This window comes from Arachis hypogaea, chromosome 4, assembly GCF_003086295.3.
Source record: "Arachis hypogaea cultivar Tifrunner chromosome 4, arahy.Tifrunner.gnm2.J5K5, whole genome shotgun sequence".
Lineage (NCBI taxonomy): Eukaryota > Viridiplantae > Streptophyta > Magnoliopsida > Fabales > Fabaceae > Arachis > Arachis hypogaea.
This window is the reverse complement of record NC_092039.1, coordinates 117,895,861-117,909,878: the sequence shown is the minus strand read 5'-3', so window position 1 is coordinate 117,909,878 and position 14,018 is coordinate 117,895,861. Positions and strand designations below refer to the sequence as shown.

General features: G+C 33.3%; 2 protein-coding genes across 8 annotated transcripts; one reads left to right on the top strand and one right to left on the bottom strand.

Moving 5' to 3' along the window:
• Positions 1–488: 488 nt before the first annotated feature.
• Positions 489–7,075, top strand: LOC112797510 (ferric reduction oxidase 2). 3 transcript variants are annotated; one of them, XM_025840491.3, is made up of 9 exons: positions 489–935; positions 2,366–2,599; positions 2,694–2,796; positions 3,113–3,316; positions 3,840–4,074; positions 4,439–4,766; positions 5,289–5,532; positions 5,833–6,545; positions 6,756–7,075. In XM_025840491.3, the coding sequence occupies exons 1-9, from the start codon at positions 923–925 to the stop codon at positions 6,893–6,895; spliced, it is 2,214 nt and encodes a 737-aa protein (XP_025696276.1). In that variant the 5' UTR covers positions 489–922; the 3' UTR covers positions 6,896–7,075. The 3 variants fall into 3 exon arrangements, with proteins under 3 accessions (XP_025696276.1, XP_025696277.1, XP_025696278.1); XM_025840492.3 differs by lacking the exon at positions 489–935 and adding an exon at positions 1,716–2,194; XM_025840493.3 differs by lacking the exon at positions 489–935 and adding an exon at positions 1,860–2,199.
• A 44-nt stretch (positions 7,076–7,119) lies between these two features.
• On the bottom strand, positions 7,120–12,816 carry LOC112797509 (disease resistance protein Roq1). 5 transcript variants are annotated; one of them, XR_011881449.1, is made up of 7 exons: positions 11,917–12,816; positions 10,437–11,529; positions 9,971–10,255; positions 9,217–9,873; positions 8,268–9,108; positions 7,453–7,654; positions 7,120–7,364 (listed from the first exon to the last, which is right to left on the bottom strand). XR_011881449.1 is itself a non-coding variant. In XM_072236114.1 (5 exons), exons 1-5 carry the CDS (start codon positions 12,402–12,404, stop codon positions 9,000–9,002), a joined length of 2,640 nt encoding a protein of 879 aa, XP_072092215.1. In that variant the 5' UTR covers positions 12,405–12,816; the 3' UTR covers positions 8,034–8,999. The 5 variants fall into 5 exon arrangements, 3 of the variants coding, with proteins under 3 accessions (XP_072092215.1, XP_072092214.1, XP_072092213.1); XR_011881448.1 differs by having other exon boundaries at positions 8,268–9,873; XM_072236114.1 differs by lacking the exons at positions 7,120–7,364; positions 7,453–7,654 and having other exon boundaries at positions 8,034–9,116.
• Positions 12,817–14,018: the final 1,202 nt, after the last annotated feature.

Here is a 14,018-nt window from a genome sequence, read left to right as displayed (position 1 = left end):
CATGTATTTATATACAAATATATTGGTGACTAATTTTAATAGTTAATTTTAATGTATAAATAATATTTTTGTTAAAAAAATCTACCATAATATTACATATAATTTAATGGCGTATGCATAATTAATGTTCAAACATTAGAGAAACCAAAAAAAAAAAATCGACGTTTACAGTGAAAGGTTTTCTTATATAATATTTTTTATTGATATTGATATATCCATGTAAAAAAATCGATATAATAATAAAAGAATCTTCTTTCACTCAAAAAAAAAAAAGATTAAGTGGAAAAAGCTTAAGCATCAATTATTTGATATTTTTTTTTATTTAAAAAATATCAATATACAATTCATTGATTCAATAATTAATAAAAATAAATTATTATATACGAATGATTTATGATAAATAAAAATACAATTATTATTAATTAATTTTGTATTTAAATTATTTTTTAATCAAGATATATGATAATTAACCATTACCCATAAGAAGAAATTTTACTTTTTAATGTTTAAACAAAATCATGAAATAGCAACTTCTAGTAGGAAGTTTATCACAAAAAGTCAATCTTGCAAACCAGAGTGAATAGAATAGAATATTAATGCACCCCCACAATTTGAGTGCACTCTAATAATGCACCTTGCTCTGACCCGCTTCCCTTTCTCCTCCTTTTCTCCCATGGTTCCGGACTTTCAATTCATCACATTTTCTGTCCCTGCAACTTGAACAACACACGCCCCTTCCCCATTCAAATTTGTAGTCAGATCCATCTCTATTTTTCTTCAATCTAGAGAAAATCAGATCGAAACCCTCCATTTCTGTTGGTCTCACAACCTTCTTCTAATACACCATGCCAAGCAGGATTCAAGATTGGCGATTGCGGATAACCCTAGAACAAGCTGAAGCTGGAGAATTGAATCAATAAAGATGAATACGAACAGTAAGTGATTCCTCCTGATCTCAAAACAAGTTGTTTAGTTTTGAAATTAGTTCGAATTTACGACAGAAAATCTGATGAGGTATTTGGTGGACTTATTAGAATGCATCCTAATGATTGGGAACATGCATGGTCTCTCATTTCTTTTATGTTAGATTACCTGCTGCTGACTGTACTAGACTAGTACTAGCCAGTAGCCACTAGCCAGTGTCGTCAAATAATGAAATTTTGCTTTTTGTTCTACATCAATTGTTTTATTTGTACTTCTAAAAATTTTAAAATAATATTTTTATTCATAGTATTAAAATAACTTTTTATATTTTGGTCCTTAATAATAACACACCATTAAAAAAAAAATAAGTATAATATTAATTAAATTTTATCTTTTTCCTACAAAATAATTTGTCAATTTATATATATTTTTTTTGTCATTGTATTTTCTTTTTTTTATTCTTTTCATTTTAAATAAATATTTTTTACTTTTAATAATTTATTGAAAAACTTATCTTAAAAAACTTATTTTAAAAAAACTTATTTTGTTGTATATTTTCATAGACATCTAAAAAATGATTATAAATGCTTTATATTCTATTCAAATTTTGCTTATATTTACTATCAATGTAAGAATAAAAAGGTTCAAAAAATATTTACATATATTATGTTATTTTCCAATGTGTATGTGAAATTCTCCACGTACCAAAGTTAACCACACGCCATGTAAAATTGACACACGCACACCCCACTAAGCTTCCAAAAGGCACAAGCCTTCATGCTACCAAGTGTAACCACACAACATAGTACTCAAATTTCCCCAAATTTGCCAAATTCAACAAAATCTTCACCTCCTTCCTAGTTTGAAGGCACTGAAAAATGAACCACAAAATAAATTCTCTATAAAAACCATTTGGGATTTAACTTCAGTTCAGTACTTCAGTTTCAAGTGTCCAACTACTATCTTTATCTGCTCCACATAAAGGACCACGTTCATGTCCTTTGATTCTGTGCACCTGTATCTTTCATTTAAATTTGCACACAAAACATCACACTGAATTGCTTGACCTTAAACACATTCAATTCTTAATAATGCCCCACATGATTTTGGCATTGTACTCTTAATGTCATAAATACTAGAGCTAGTCTCATGCAATTTGGTTTTTCATTCCTAGTCAGTGTCACAATTTTGACTTCTTTTTCTTGGTGAGTTCCGAAATCTAAAGTGATAAACAGTACAACCTCCCTAAGAAAGGTTCCAGGACTAACTGGTAAGGTTCGCCCAAGAATCAGTCCATTCCCACCTCTAATGGGATCACAAATTTGATTTCAACTTGTATATATACAAGAGTTCCATTTATTGTCGTTTTTAATTCATGACTATATATAGTAGTCACTTTCTCTAAACTGAATACTCTGCTGTCTTTTCTGGACTATTAAAGGAAGAAGAAGGAGTGAACAAGTGACAAACCAAGAGATGGATGAGGAAGTGTTGAAGAAGTCACCACCTTCTCAAGAAAAATATGGCAGGGCTCAATTTGCAATAAGGTTAATGGTGCTGGTTTTGTTTTTGGCTTGGGTTTTTGTTTGGGTAGTGGCTCCAACAGACACTTATAAACAGATATGGTTACCGCAACTAAAAGCAAAGATCAATTCTTCATATTTTGGAAAACAAGGTCTCATTTTCCGATTCAGCTACATATATATTTGCAAAATTCACATATCTATATTCTTTGTTTTATGCTGATATATTCTATGATCTTCTTGCAGGTGCAACACTTCTCCTGTTCACTGTTCCAATATTGTTCATAGCTGTTTTGGGAAGTATCTACCTCCATATAGCAAAGAAATACAATTATTTCAAAATGGAAAGGTGCTATCTTTTTTCTTATTCTTGAATCCCATTTGATTTTTTTCTTATTCTTCTAGCCATATCTACTTTTCTAAGTAATAAGTATTTTAAGGTACTGTGTCCATCCAAGTTTTTTTCTTTTTTTCTTTTTTTATTTTTAGTACATTCATAAATTGATATATTTGGTTGCAATTTGTTTCTTGATAAAACAATTGATGAATGTATCAGAAAAATAAAAACGACTTATCAATGGATGTAGTATTCTTATAACATAATTAGAGTATTCCCAGTTCTGATGATTGGCTTTAAATTCCTTGGATTCTTTGCACCACTCCAGGAGCAAGAATGGGAAGAAGTGTGAGGGAGTATTCATAGGGAAGCGTCCAATGCTTGTGAGAGGCCCTCTTGGCATTGTTTCTGGCACAGAACTTGCCTTGTTGTTTATGTTCATTGTGCTACTAGTTTGGTCCTTTTCAAATTATCTAAACAACAGCTTTGCCAAAATTTCTCAGAAATCAGCAGCAGAAGATGGAGAAAAAGTGTAAGAATATATATATATATATGTTCCTATCAAACTCAGAAATTTTGTATATGAATTAATTTTCATAAGAGTATACAGTCATTTAGTGTGTCTATTCATATAGGAGAATGATGGCGAACACGTGGAATTTAAGTGAAACTCTACATACAAATAAACATTCTAAATTGCTATATGTAATATGTATGTACTAAGCCTTTAATGTATTGTAATTGCAGTTGCATCAATTGAATATTTGTTGAATATTTTGCAATTAAATTAAAATCATAATACAATTACATACACAATGACTTGAGTTTTACACATATTTGCTCTATGATATGGATATATATTCTAAGTTATTTAAGGATTATAGTTTTGATTATGGTCTCAATCATGAATTTTGTTCATTAGTGTGCAATTAAGGTAATAATAATATAACTTTTATGCGATCTCAATCGCAATTTCGAAAATTTTTCTAGTTATTATTTCTGTTTTAATAACTAGGATTTTGGTGGTGAAGGAAGTGATTTTTGTGTTTTCGCAGATGGCAGAAGAAACTAGATAAATCAGCACTAATGTTGGGGAAAGTTGGAAACATATGCTTGGCAATGTTGTTTTTCCCAGTGACACGTGGCTCCTCATTGTTGCCACTGGTTGGTCTAAAATCAGAGAGTTGCATAAAGTACCATATTTGGCTTGGAAATATGCTCATGACAATCTTCACTGCTCATGGCCTTTGCTACATCATTTATTGGGCAGTGACTAATCAACTTTCAAAGGTTCGTTGACTGATAAAATATAGGGTTGTTGACTGATAAATGTGAAAAAAAAATCAAGTTTGCGAACTAATGATATGTGGTCTAAAACTTGAATCACACTGTATGCATGAAAATTTCAAAGCTTGGATTCAAAAGAAAAGAAGAAAGTATTATTGGATTTTAGGATCTTGTGAAATAAAATTAATTAAAAATGTTAAATAAAAGAAACTATACTGACTAACTAACTATTTCTAGCACAAACAAGTTAATTTACTACTATTGTGCTCTATGCTAGTCACTTGGATATTTTTTTTTTATCATTTTGTTATCTACTATAACATAGAACTATAGATTCATGATACTATTACTATGATTCTCAATGCAGATGCTAGAATGGAAAAAAACAGGGATATCAAATGTAGCAGGAGAGTTAACTTTGCTAATTGGTCTTTTAATGTGGCTTACAACATTCCCTCGCATTAGGAGAAAAGCCTTTGAGCTTTTCTTCTACACACACCACCTCTACATCCTTTTCATTGTGTTGTTCATCTTTCATGTGGGAATCTCCTATGCTTGTATTATGCTCCCTGGTTTCTACCTCTTCTTGGTTGATCGTTATCTAAGGTTCTTGCAATCAAGACAGCGAGCTCGGTTGGTTTCTGCTCGTGTTTTGCCATGTGAAGCGGTAGAACTTAACTTCTCTAAGACCCATGGTAAGATAAAATAAACTAGATGTTTAGTCCCTTAGATCTTGTCTCTTAATTGTTTAAAGATACAAAACACTAATTACAGACACCAAAATCATAGAGGGTGTGAGAGAGATGGGAAAAAAAAAATCAGTTTTTCCTATTCTTGGGACTCGGGTAGGTTTAAAAAACAGTGTGCAAAGACATTATCACTTTCTGCAAACAAATTTATATAAAATAAAAGATCAAGTTGAGGTTGTATGCTTTTTTAAGGACCAGAGTATTATCACATATATTTTCTAAGGACTAGACTAATAAAAAATCTTTCAGGAATTTGACTAATGTGATGTATAATTTTCAGGGGACCAAGTTGATATATTATAAATTTGTAAGGAACCAAACCAATGTCAAATATTTTTGAGGGATCAAGTAGATAATTTGGTTTATGACCTGCTTCTTGAAAAAAAACAAAAATGCTCAAATTTCAATGATAAGAATTTTTATATATTGTTTTTAGTGCTAATGTGGCTATATATATATTTTTGGCAGGGTTGACATATAATCCCACAAGTATTGTGTTCATAAACATACCAAGCATATCAAAGTTGCAGTGGCATCCATTTACAGTTACTTCTAATAGTAACTTGGAGCCTGAAATTCTAAGTGTTGTCATTAAGAGTGAGGGAGCTTGGTCCCAGAAACTCTATCAGATGCTTTCAGTACCATCTGCAATTGATCATCTCAATGTCCATGTTGAAGGTCCTTATGGACCTGTATCTACCGATTATCTAAGGTTTGCATTTTTTTTAATACAAAGCCCAAGTTTATATTAACAAATTATACATCCATTCAAGAATAAGTGTTTTTTTTTTTTTTTTGCATATATATATATTATTATTACAATTTTCACAACTAAATGGGAAAAAACTAGTTATCATCACCTTAAAGCTCTAGAAACCTCAGAAATTTATGGAAAAGTGTTTTTGGGTTGCTAGCAAGATAGTTACTCTCTAAATAACATCACTTCTGGCTTAGTCTAAAATGATTGGTTATAATTTCTTACAAAGTAATAACTCTGCTTTCTATTCACCAGGCACGAAACTCTTGTGATGATTAGTGGAGGCAGTGGCATCACCCCTTTTGTGTCTATCATCAGAGAGCTAATATATCTGAACATAACATTGAGATACAGAACTCCAAAACTTACCTTAATTTGTGCATTTAAGAACACCTCTTGTCTCTCAATGTTAGATATGATCCTCCCAAGTTATGGTATCAACGGTGACATTTCTAGTTTGCAACTACAAATTGAGGCTTACATCACAAGAGAGGAAGACCTTAAACAGAATAATAGTCCAATTCCCCTTCAATCCATATGGTTCAAGCCTAACCAAAAAGACTCGCCTATTTCTACTATTTTAGGTCCAAATAGTTGGGTTTGGCTTGGTGCTATAATATCATCTTCTTTCATAATCTTCATTATCCTAATTGGGATGATTAACCATTACTACATTTTCCCTGTTGATCATAACACCAATAAAATATTTTCATACCCTTTGAAGTCTTCTATCAACATGTTAGTGATATGTGTGTCAATAGCAATGGGTGCAAGTATAGCTGTTCTTTGGAACAAGAAACAAAATGCCAAAGAAGCAAAGAAGGTACAGAATATGGAGGGGTCATCTCCATCAGTAGGATCAACAAATTTCAAAGTTTGTGACATAGAAAGAGAATTGGAAAGCCTACCAAACCAAATCCTTGCCAATGCTACAAATGTGCATTATGCTGGAAGACCTGACCTAAGAAGTAAGTCACTTCACTTTTTTTTGGGGCAAATTACTATGTAATTTGTAAACTATAACACTAATTACCTTTATAAATATAACACCAACCTCAAGTGAAGGGAATCTTTATTTTAAATTATAGCCTAGAGACATATCAAGGGTATGAAATTGCTCTCTTTTCTTTTCTTTTTTTCTCTGTCTTTTATTTGCTTTTATTTTTTCTTTTTTGAAGGATTACTGTTGGAACTGAAAGGGTCAAATGCTGGGGTTCTTGTTTCTGGACCCAAGGAAATGAGGCAGGAGGTAGCATCTGTTTGCTCATCTAATTTGGCTGAAAATCTGCACTTTGAGTCCTTTAGCTTTAATTGGTGATTTTACTTGAATTGTTAGAAGATATAAAACGTTTGGCTATTAGTGAGAATTTATCTTAGCTAGCTTATTTTGAGTTAGAATTTCTGTTATTTTTTGATAGTGTAAATTGGTTATGTAACAAATGTTAGATCCTAGTTCCTAGCTACCATCAATGCCAATACTTCTAAATTCTGATAGTCACTTCTGCTTTTTAGAAAATAAAATCTGTCATAAGGAGCATAACAAAAAAGGTAAAAGGGTTTTAGTTCCATATCATTTTTCTAGAATATTAGCATACAAACAATTTCACATGGTTACATCAAACTCAAATTTACACAACACCAGATGGATATTGACATGAACTGAATTTTTGCCTTTCTAAGGTTTCCATAACCTTTAAAAATTGATGTTTCAAGTTCCAGACCCGAAAATTGAGATCACTTTAGTTCCAGGGGAAACTAATAGTGATGTACTCCAGCTCCTTCAAAAACTAATTAAAAAAAATGTGAAAATGTTATTAGCTCTCAAGATACATTCTTCTAACAAAATTAAATTGAGCTCCTGGCAAATGGACATACCTTTCTTCTCAACCAAAGTTGTTCACTTCAATCACATCATCTGCAAATATATTTGTCAAACACTTCCCCCTTCACGCCTTTGCCTTTCAGTCTCACTTTTGCTCAAATCAATAGGCACCCAGCCAGTGCTTAATATTTTGGCATGAAAAAAAGGATAATCAGAAAAATCTTCAGGTTCACCTTGGCTGACCTGTTCCTGGGGCTGAATCAAATGTTTAAAGTTTAAGACCTGAGATCTCGGCGACATTTGTTGTCATTGAAGTAATCATTGGTCAAGCACAGAATGTAAAGGTGATAACCTTTGCACATTCTATACGTTCTCCAAGGGATGATGCATTGATTATCATGTCTAACTGATAAATTTAACCTTTCCCTCTAATGAATCTCAATTTGGGTTGTCAAACAATTCAAACCATTCTCAATCTCAAGCGCCATCTTCTTAAAAATCCTCGAACCCAATAAAAAAAATTATTGTAACCTCATTGCAGCAATTTACACATGAAACCAAGATTAAAATATTTTTCCCAAGACATTCAACAAAAAAAAAAAAAAAGACGAAAAGAAAGAAAAGCCGTCAGACATGAATTCAAATACAATCCCCAAATGCTCAATTCATATTCCTCCCGACCCACCTTTTTTCATATTCACAATTTGAAACACGCAATTTAACACAAACAACATTCCCAGTAATCAGATAACATAAACTCTCCTCTATCCGAAACCAACATATTATTTGTCCTAAAAATTGAAAGAAAAAGAATTGCAAACTAAAAAGGCAAACTTCAAATGGCAATATTGATATAAAAAAGATTTACATTTCTTTCTGGATGGATGCAATGAGCTGTGCCAAAAGCTTCAGATATGGGGAACCATTTAGCTGAGGAGATCTAAGCTTGGCAATGATACATGTAATATACTGAGAAAGGTGTGTCATGAGCTATGAGAACTGGGATGCAAAGGGAAGAGAGGCAAGAGTTGAGGTGGGTCAGAGCTTTTGCCAGATGCCAAATGGCTAATAGCGCCCTCCGCTGTGGCGGCTGGCTCTATCTCTTGTTCATAGACTGGAGAGTCAACCACGAGCATCTTATTTGTAGAAGCTGAAGAATGTAAAATCATGTCCATGTTCAGTTCAAGAGTTGCTTTTCTTTTCCCTGTTTGGGATTTTCTTTTCTTGAAATCTTGAATGTCTTGCTTGCACACCCAACGTGCTCCGCATCTCTTTACTCGGATATCATCATCAAGATCGTCATCATCTGGAAATAACAATTGGAAGCGATTGTGTTGGCGCTTACTAAAATAGTAACCGTTCACGCACACAATGAACAAAGAATCTCCACTAGACGCCACGTGTAAACTCGCGTTGATGAATTCTTTACCGTTGCAGATCACCGATGGCTTTATTGAGTCAATATCTTCTTCAATTTCAATTAGGAAACAGAGAGCAAGTGCGATGGTTTCAATTGAAGGGCAATTCTGCGGGAATGACACTGATACTCCGTCATCTTCTTCCTGATGCTCAAACCATGCTGGAATTTCCTCCCGTGTGATCAACATTTGCAAGAAGTCTTGACGATCTTGGCTAGCTGATTCTGCAAAGCCACAACACGCCTTTGATATAACATCATCAACATTCGATGCATCCAGTGAATCACAACCCTGTGCATCTAATTTTCTTAGACTTGATGGAAGCTCTGGTAAAACCTTCAATTTAGAGCAATCAGATAAGGCCAGACGTGTAAGTCTGGGGAGTTCATGGATACTTACTGGAACTCTTAAAAAACTGCTCTCAGATAAATCCAAATCCGTCAACGATGCCAACTGGCCAATATCATAGGAAAGGGTTGCCTCTTCTCTAGATGAGCCAATATCGGAGGAAAGACCAGTAATCTTGTCGCATCCACTTAAGTTCAACTCAGACACGCCAGCCAAATTTCCAAGCGTTGGGGGTAGCTCTTCTATACCTGTATCTCTCAGATCAAGAATCGATAACTGTTTCATGCATTCTCCAAATTCTGGCAGTCTTCTCAAACTACTGCAGGAGTTTAGATCTAGCATCCTGAGTGAACTCATCTCCAATTTATCTCCAAGTGTTTCAAGACTCGTGCATCCACTTAAATCCAAAAAAAAAATTCTTTTGTGGTGTGCGAGTGACAGGTGAATATAATTCAGCTCCTCACATCCATCAAAATGAACTTCTTTAAGATTGGGAGCCCCAGAAAGATCTGGCAGTCTTCTCAAACTACTGCAGTAAGATAGATATAGTATCTCGAGTGAACTCATCTCCAATTTATCTCCAAGTGTTTCAAGTCTCTCACATCCACCAAGATCAAGTGTTTTAAGATTGGGAGCCCCAGAAAGATCTGGTGTTTGCTTCAGCTGCTTGCACTCTGACAGATTCAAGTGCTCTAACTTTTCTAGAACCTGAAAAAACATTAAAAAAAAATATCACATGGATAATATTTTTGCTGGAAATGTTTATGTAATAAAATTTGATAGAACTATTGATGAAAAGGTCTACCTTCTTTCCATCCCATAACTCTACAATTTGGCTATGAGACAGATTAATTTCAACAAGCTCATAGCGTTGATGATCTGTAAGGGGCAGAGTTTTCAGTGGACAATGTCTCCAGCGAAATACCTTTAATGTACAAGGAATATCGCAGAGAATGGGAGCTTTCACGCCATCTAAAATGAGAAGCTTTAACTGGCACATTTTTGAGAAAGATAAATCTCTCCAATTCACTTTAGTCTCGCTATACCAATAATCCATAGGTAGAACGATGCCATGAGTTGCTTTAGTTTTCTACACATACACGTAAATAAATAAATAAACAATTAAAAAAACCAATGAAAAAACTATACTGATTGAGATAACCACAAAAACGAAAAAATAGTTTTTAGTTATCTAGATATAATATCAAAGACATTGTCAAATCCTTATTTTAATTCTATGCATCCTATAGTTGAGAAAAAACGACACTCACCTCCTTTTGAGCAAGTACAAATTCAACATCCTCCGAACACCACAATCTGCTACGGTTACAAGCATCATTCGGAGATTCCTGAATTACAATTTGTTTGCCCATTTCTTCAAGCAGATCATGCATCCCCAATTCATCATATTTATTTATAGTTACCAATGATCTGTTAATCAAACTATCAAGACCAATTTTAGCCTGATAACCACATTCTTCTAATATCTTTCTTACATAATATTGCGGATCTCCTTTAAAAAAACAAGCAATATCTAGAAAAATATTCTTTTCCATATCATCTAAACCCTCATAGCTTATTTTCAAAGTATCAATAATTTCAGAATGTGAAGACTTCTTTATTTTTTCTATAGCACTATGCCAAACCGCAATAGGTCTACCATAAAGATAGGAACCCAATACTTTAAGTGCCAATGGAAGACCACCACTGTACTTGACCACTTCTTCAGACAAATCCAAAAACCCTTCTGTAGGCTCCTGCTGTTTAAAGGCTTTCAGACAAAAGAGGTTAAGGGCTTCACTTTCCACTAACTCTTCAACCTTATAAGTTTCATGCACCTCTTGTTCCTTTAGCACCTTTAAGTCTCTAGTTGTGATTATTATTCTGCTTCCAGGACCAAACCAAGCTTGCTCCCCAGCCAAATATTCTAATTGTTTTCCATGATTTACATCATCAAGAACAAGAAGTACCCTTTTGAGACGTAAATAGTTTTGAATTATTGTCCTCCCATCATACTTGTTATGAACAGAATTTGAATTTATTTTCATTTGATCGAGAAGTTGCTTTTGTATGTGAGTAATATCTTTTTTCTCGCAGTGTTCTCTTACGTCGGCAAGAAAGCAAGTAACTTCAAATCTGCTTCGAATGATTTCAAAGACTGCTCTAGCAATAGTGGTCTTACCCATGCCGCCCATTCCCCATATGCCTATAAAGCGAACATCATTCAATCCAAGGCCTATGAGAGTAATCACTTGTTTCACTCTTGATTCAATCCCCACAAGATTCTTCATTGAAGATGGCAACTTAGTAATCAATATTTCAAATATATGCTGAGCAATATTTTCCACAAGTACTGCTTCGTCCCTGTTTAGGGAAAGAGAATTTCTTTGTAAGTCTAGCAATACATAAGAAAAATAAAGCAAAAACTTTTATAATAAAAAAGAAATTTTGTAATAAGATAAAGGAAGACATTACAAAACAAAACAACTGAAGTTTACAAAAACGATTTTCTTTTACAAAATTTATTTGCAATAAGCTATATATATATTGCAAAAAAATTGATATGTATATGAAAAAGATTTAAACATTATGGCTAATTTTTAGTATACTGTTACCATCGTTGCTTAAACATTGCATTCTATTATTTGCTTTAGAAAAATATTTAAAATGTAGTATTACAAAATAATAATACTATAGTAGATAAATTGTAGTAATAAGAAGAGTAATAAGTTAATGACTAGTTTAGCTTACTCATTTTTGGAGGTCCAACCAGAAAGAGCAGCAACTTGTCTTAGCGCATCTCTCCATCTCTTGACCTTCTCACTGTCATGTCTCTGTTCGTGTTTCTTGAAAGCTTCCTCAAAGGTTCCTCTTTGGTGCCTCACATCACAAGGCTCCACACCGTAGAACACCGGCACGATGTGTTGCCCCACCTTCTTGTTGCACTCCATGATTTTTTGGAGCTCATCCAAGCACCAACTGGAGTAAGCGTAGTTCGGTGAAAAAACAATGACTGCAAACATCGATTCTTCAATTGCTTTGAGGAGTTCTTTTGAAATAACATCGCCTTTGCGAAGGTTTTTGTCATCTTTGTAGGTTGTGATTCTCTTCCTGTTGAGGGCCGCAAAGAGATGGCCAGTGAAACCTTTGCGAGTGTCTTCTCCCCTGAAACTCAAGAACACGTCATAGGTGCATGATCTTGGTGGTGGGATTGATGCGGAAGAAGAGGCGGATGCCATATGTTTGAAGTTTCAAGAAGTGGATTATGGTGTGCGTATGTGTTGCAGAAGAGTTGTGATTATTAACACTAAACAGTTAATTAGTAAGATCACTTGAGAAATTCTTTGTGAAGAGAAAGGAAAGTAAGCGGAAGCTGCCTCTGGGTACTGATGAAGCCATGAAGGAGACACAAAGCTGAGAGGGTAATCAATAATGAAAACCCGTTTTATTAGTGATACCCACAAATGTAAATGCATTTCATTTATTTATTTATTTATTTATTTCGAGTAAAATGATAGTAATAATTACTACTGTAGGTTCCACAGGAGACTAAAAGGTAAAAACTATATTGTCATCTCTTTATCATTGCAAATAAAATGCGTACAAGTTAATAAATGAAGATTATATAGATGAACACTCAGGTGAAGTCGGTGAAATTGATATATGAGAGTTGTTAGTTGAAAATTTAGTTAAATTAGTTAAATTATTTAATGATTTTTAAATATTAACTTCATGTAAAGTCGACTGTACCTGAATTTTCACCGACTATATATCAAAAAAGTTAATTGGTTCTTCTCATATACGAAATCAAATGTTGATATATGTATTTTTGTGTAGAAAAAATTTGGTAACTAAAAAGTTTCGGCCATAATTAGCCAAAATTTTCTATAATATACTTCATTTACATTATTTAATAACAGTTTTATTTTTTAGTCCACTCTCTTATCATTCCATTTATTCTATTCTTATCAACTCCACTTATTAATGATATTAATTATAATATCATATCCCTTATTATTAGGCATTCTTGTAATCAATAATTAATATTTTTTTTTATAATTTGATTTTTATATTTAAGAATATAATAAAGATTAATAATAATAATTAATAACAGTTATTATTTATCATTGTAATTGATTCTTGTTCTACTCCTTCACCTAATGGAAATACGATAATATCACATAAATTCAATAATTGTAATTAATTATTATCATAAACGTTTTTTGTTTTATTATTATTATCATTACCGTTTTTTATTGTAATTAATTTTCTATTTTTGTTAAGTCATTTATCATCATTCAATGGAGAGATACAAAACCTGAATATTACCCTAATATGATTTTTTTTTGAAACAAAGGGAGCTCAACACAATAAAGTGGAGCATACAAACCAGAAAATAAAAGAAGTCTGCCTACAAAAGAGTTATCAATTATCTTGGCATCCCCAGTAATGGCATCAACACCCACATGGACCACTAGAAGTCCATTCTTGGTAGCTCAAAACCGTCCTGCTTTGTATTTAATTTCCTCCACACTTGCTTCTTTATTCCTGAAAATTTTATCGTTCCGTTCCCACCAGATGTTCTAGATCACTGCAAAAAACTCAGTCAGCCACTTCCTCTGCTCTTGTTTCCTACTGTGCATTCCAGTCCAACTTTCAAACAGCCCTTTAATGGTACCAGGAACAGCCCAATCTATACAAAAATACCTCAACCAAGTGCACCACACCTGCCATGTAACCTCACACAGAAGAAATAAATGCTGCACAAATTCTATCTCCTTTTTACATAGAACACATACATTATCACTATTAGGAATAATACCCAATCTGCTCAACCGCTCCTTGGTGTTAAC

What these genes read in the sequence shown, in the direction of transcription:
- LOC112797509 (XM_072236112.1), bottom strand. Translation starts at nt 12,404, where the DNA reads ATGGCATCCGCCTCTTCTTCCGCATCAATCCCACCACCAAGATCATGC. An exon ending in GGTTGGACCTCCAAAAATGA is followed by an intron (nt 11,530 to 11,916) that starts GTAAGCTAAACT and finishes TTCCCTAAACAG; the next exon opens with GGACGAAGCAGTACTTGTGG. An exon ending in TTGTACTTGCTCAAAAGGAG is followed by an intron (nt 10,256 to 10,436) that starts GTGAGTGTCGTT and finishes GTGTATGTGTAG; the next exon opens with AAAACTAAAGCAACTCATGG.
- LOC112797510 (XM_025840491.3), top strand. An exon ending in TTCATATTTTGGAAAACAAG is followed by an intron (nt 2,600 to 2,693) that starts GTCTCATTTTCC and finishes ATCTTCTTGCAG; the next exon opens with GTGCAACACTTCTCCTGTTC. An exon ending in GTATCTACCGATTATCTAAG is followed by an intron (nt 5,533 to 5,832) that starts GTTTGCATTTTT and finishes TCTATTCACCAG; the next exon opens with GCACGAAACTCTTGTGATGA.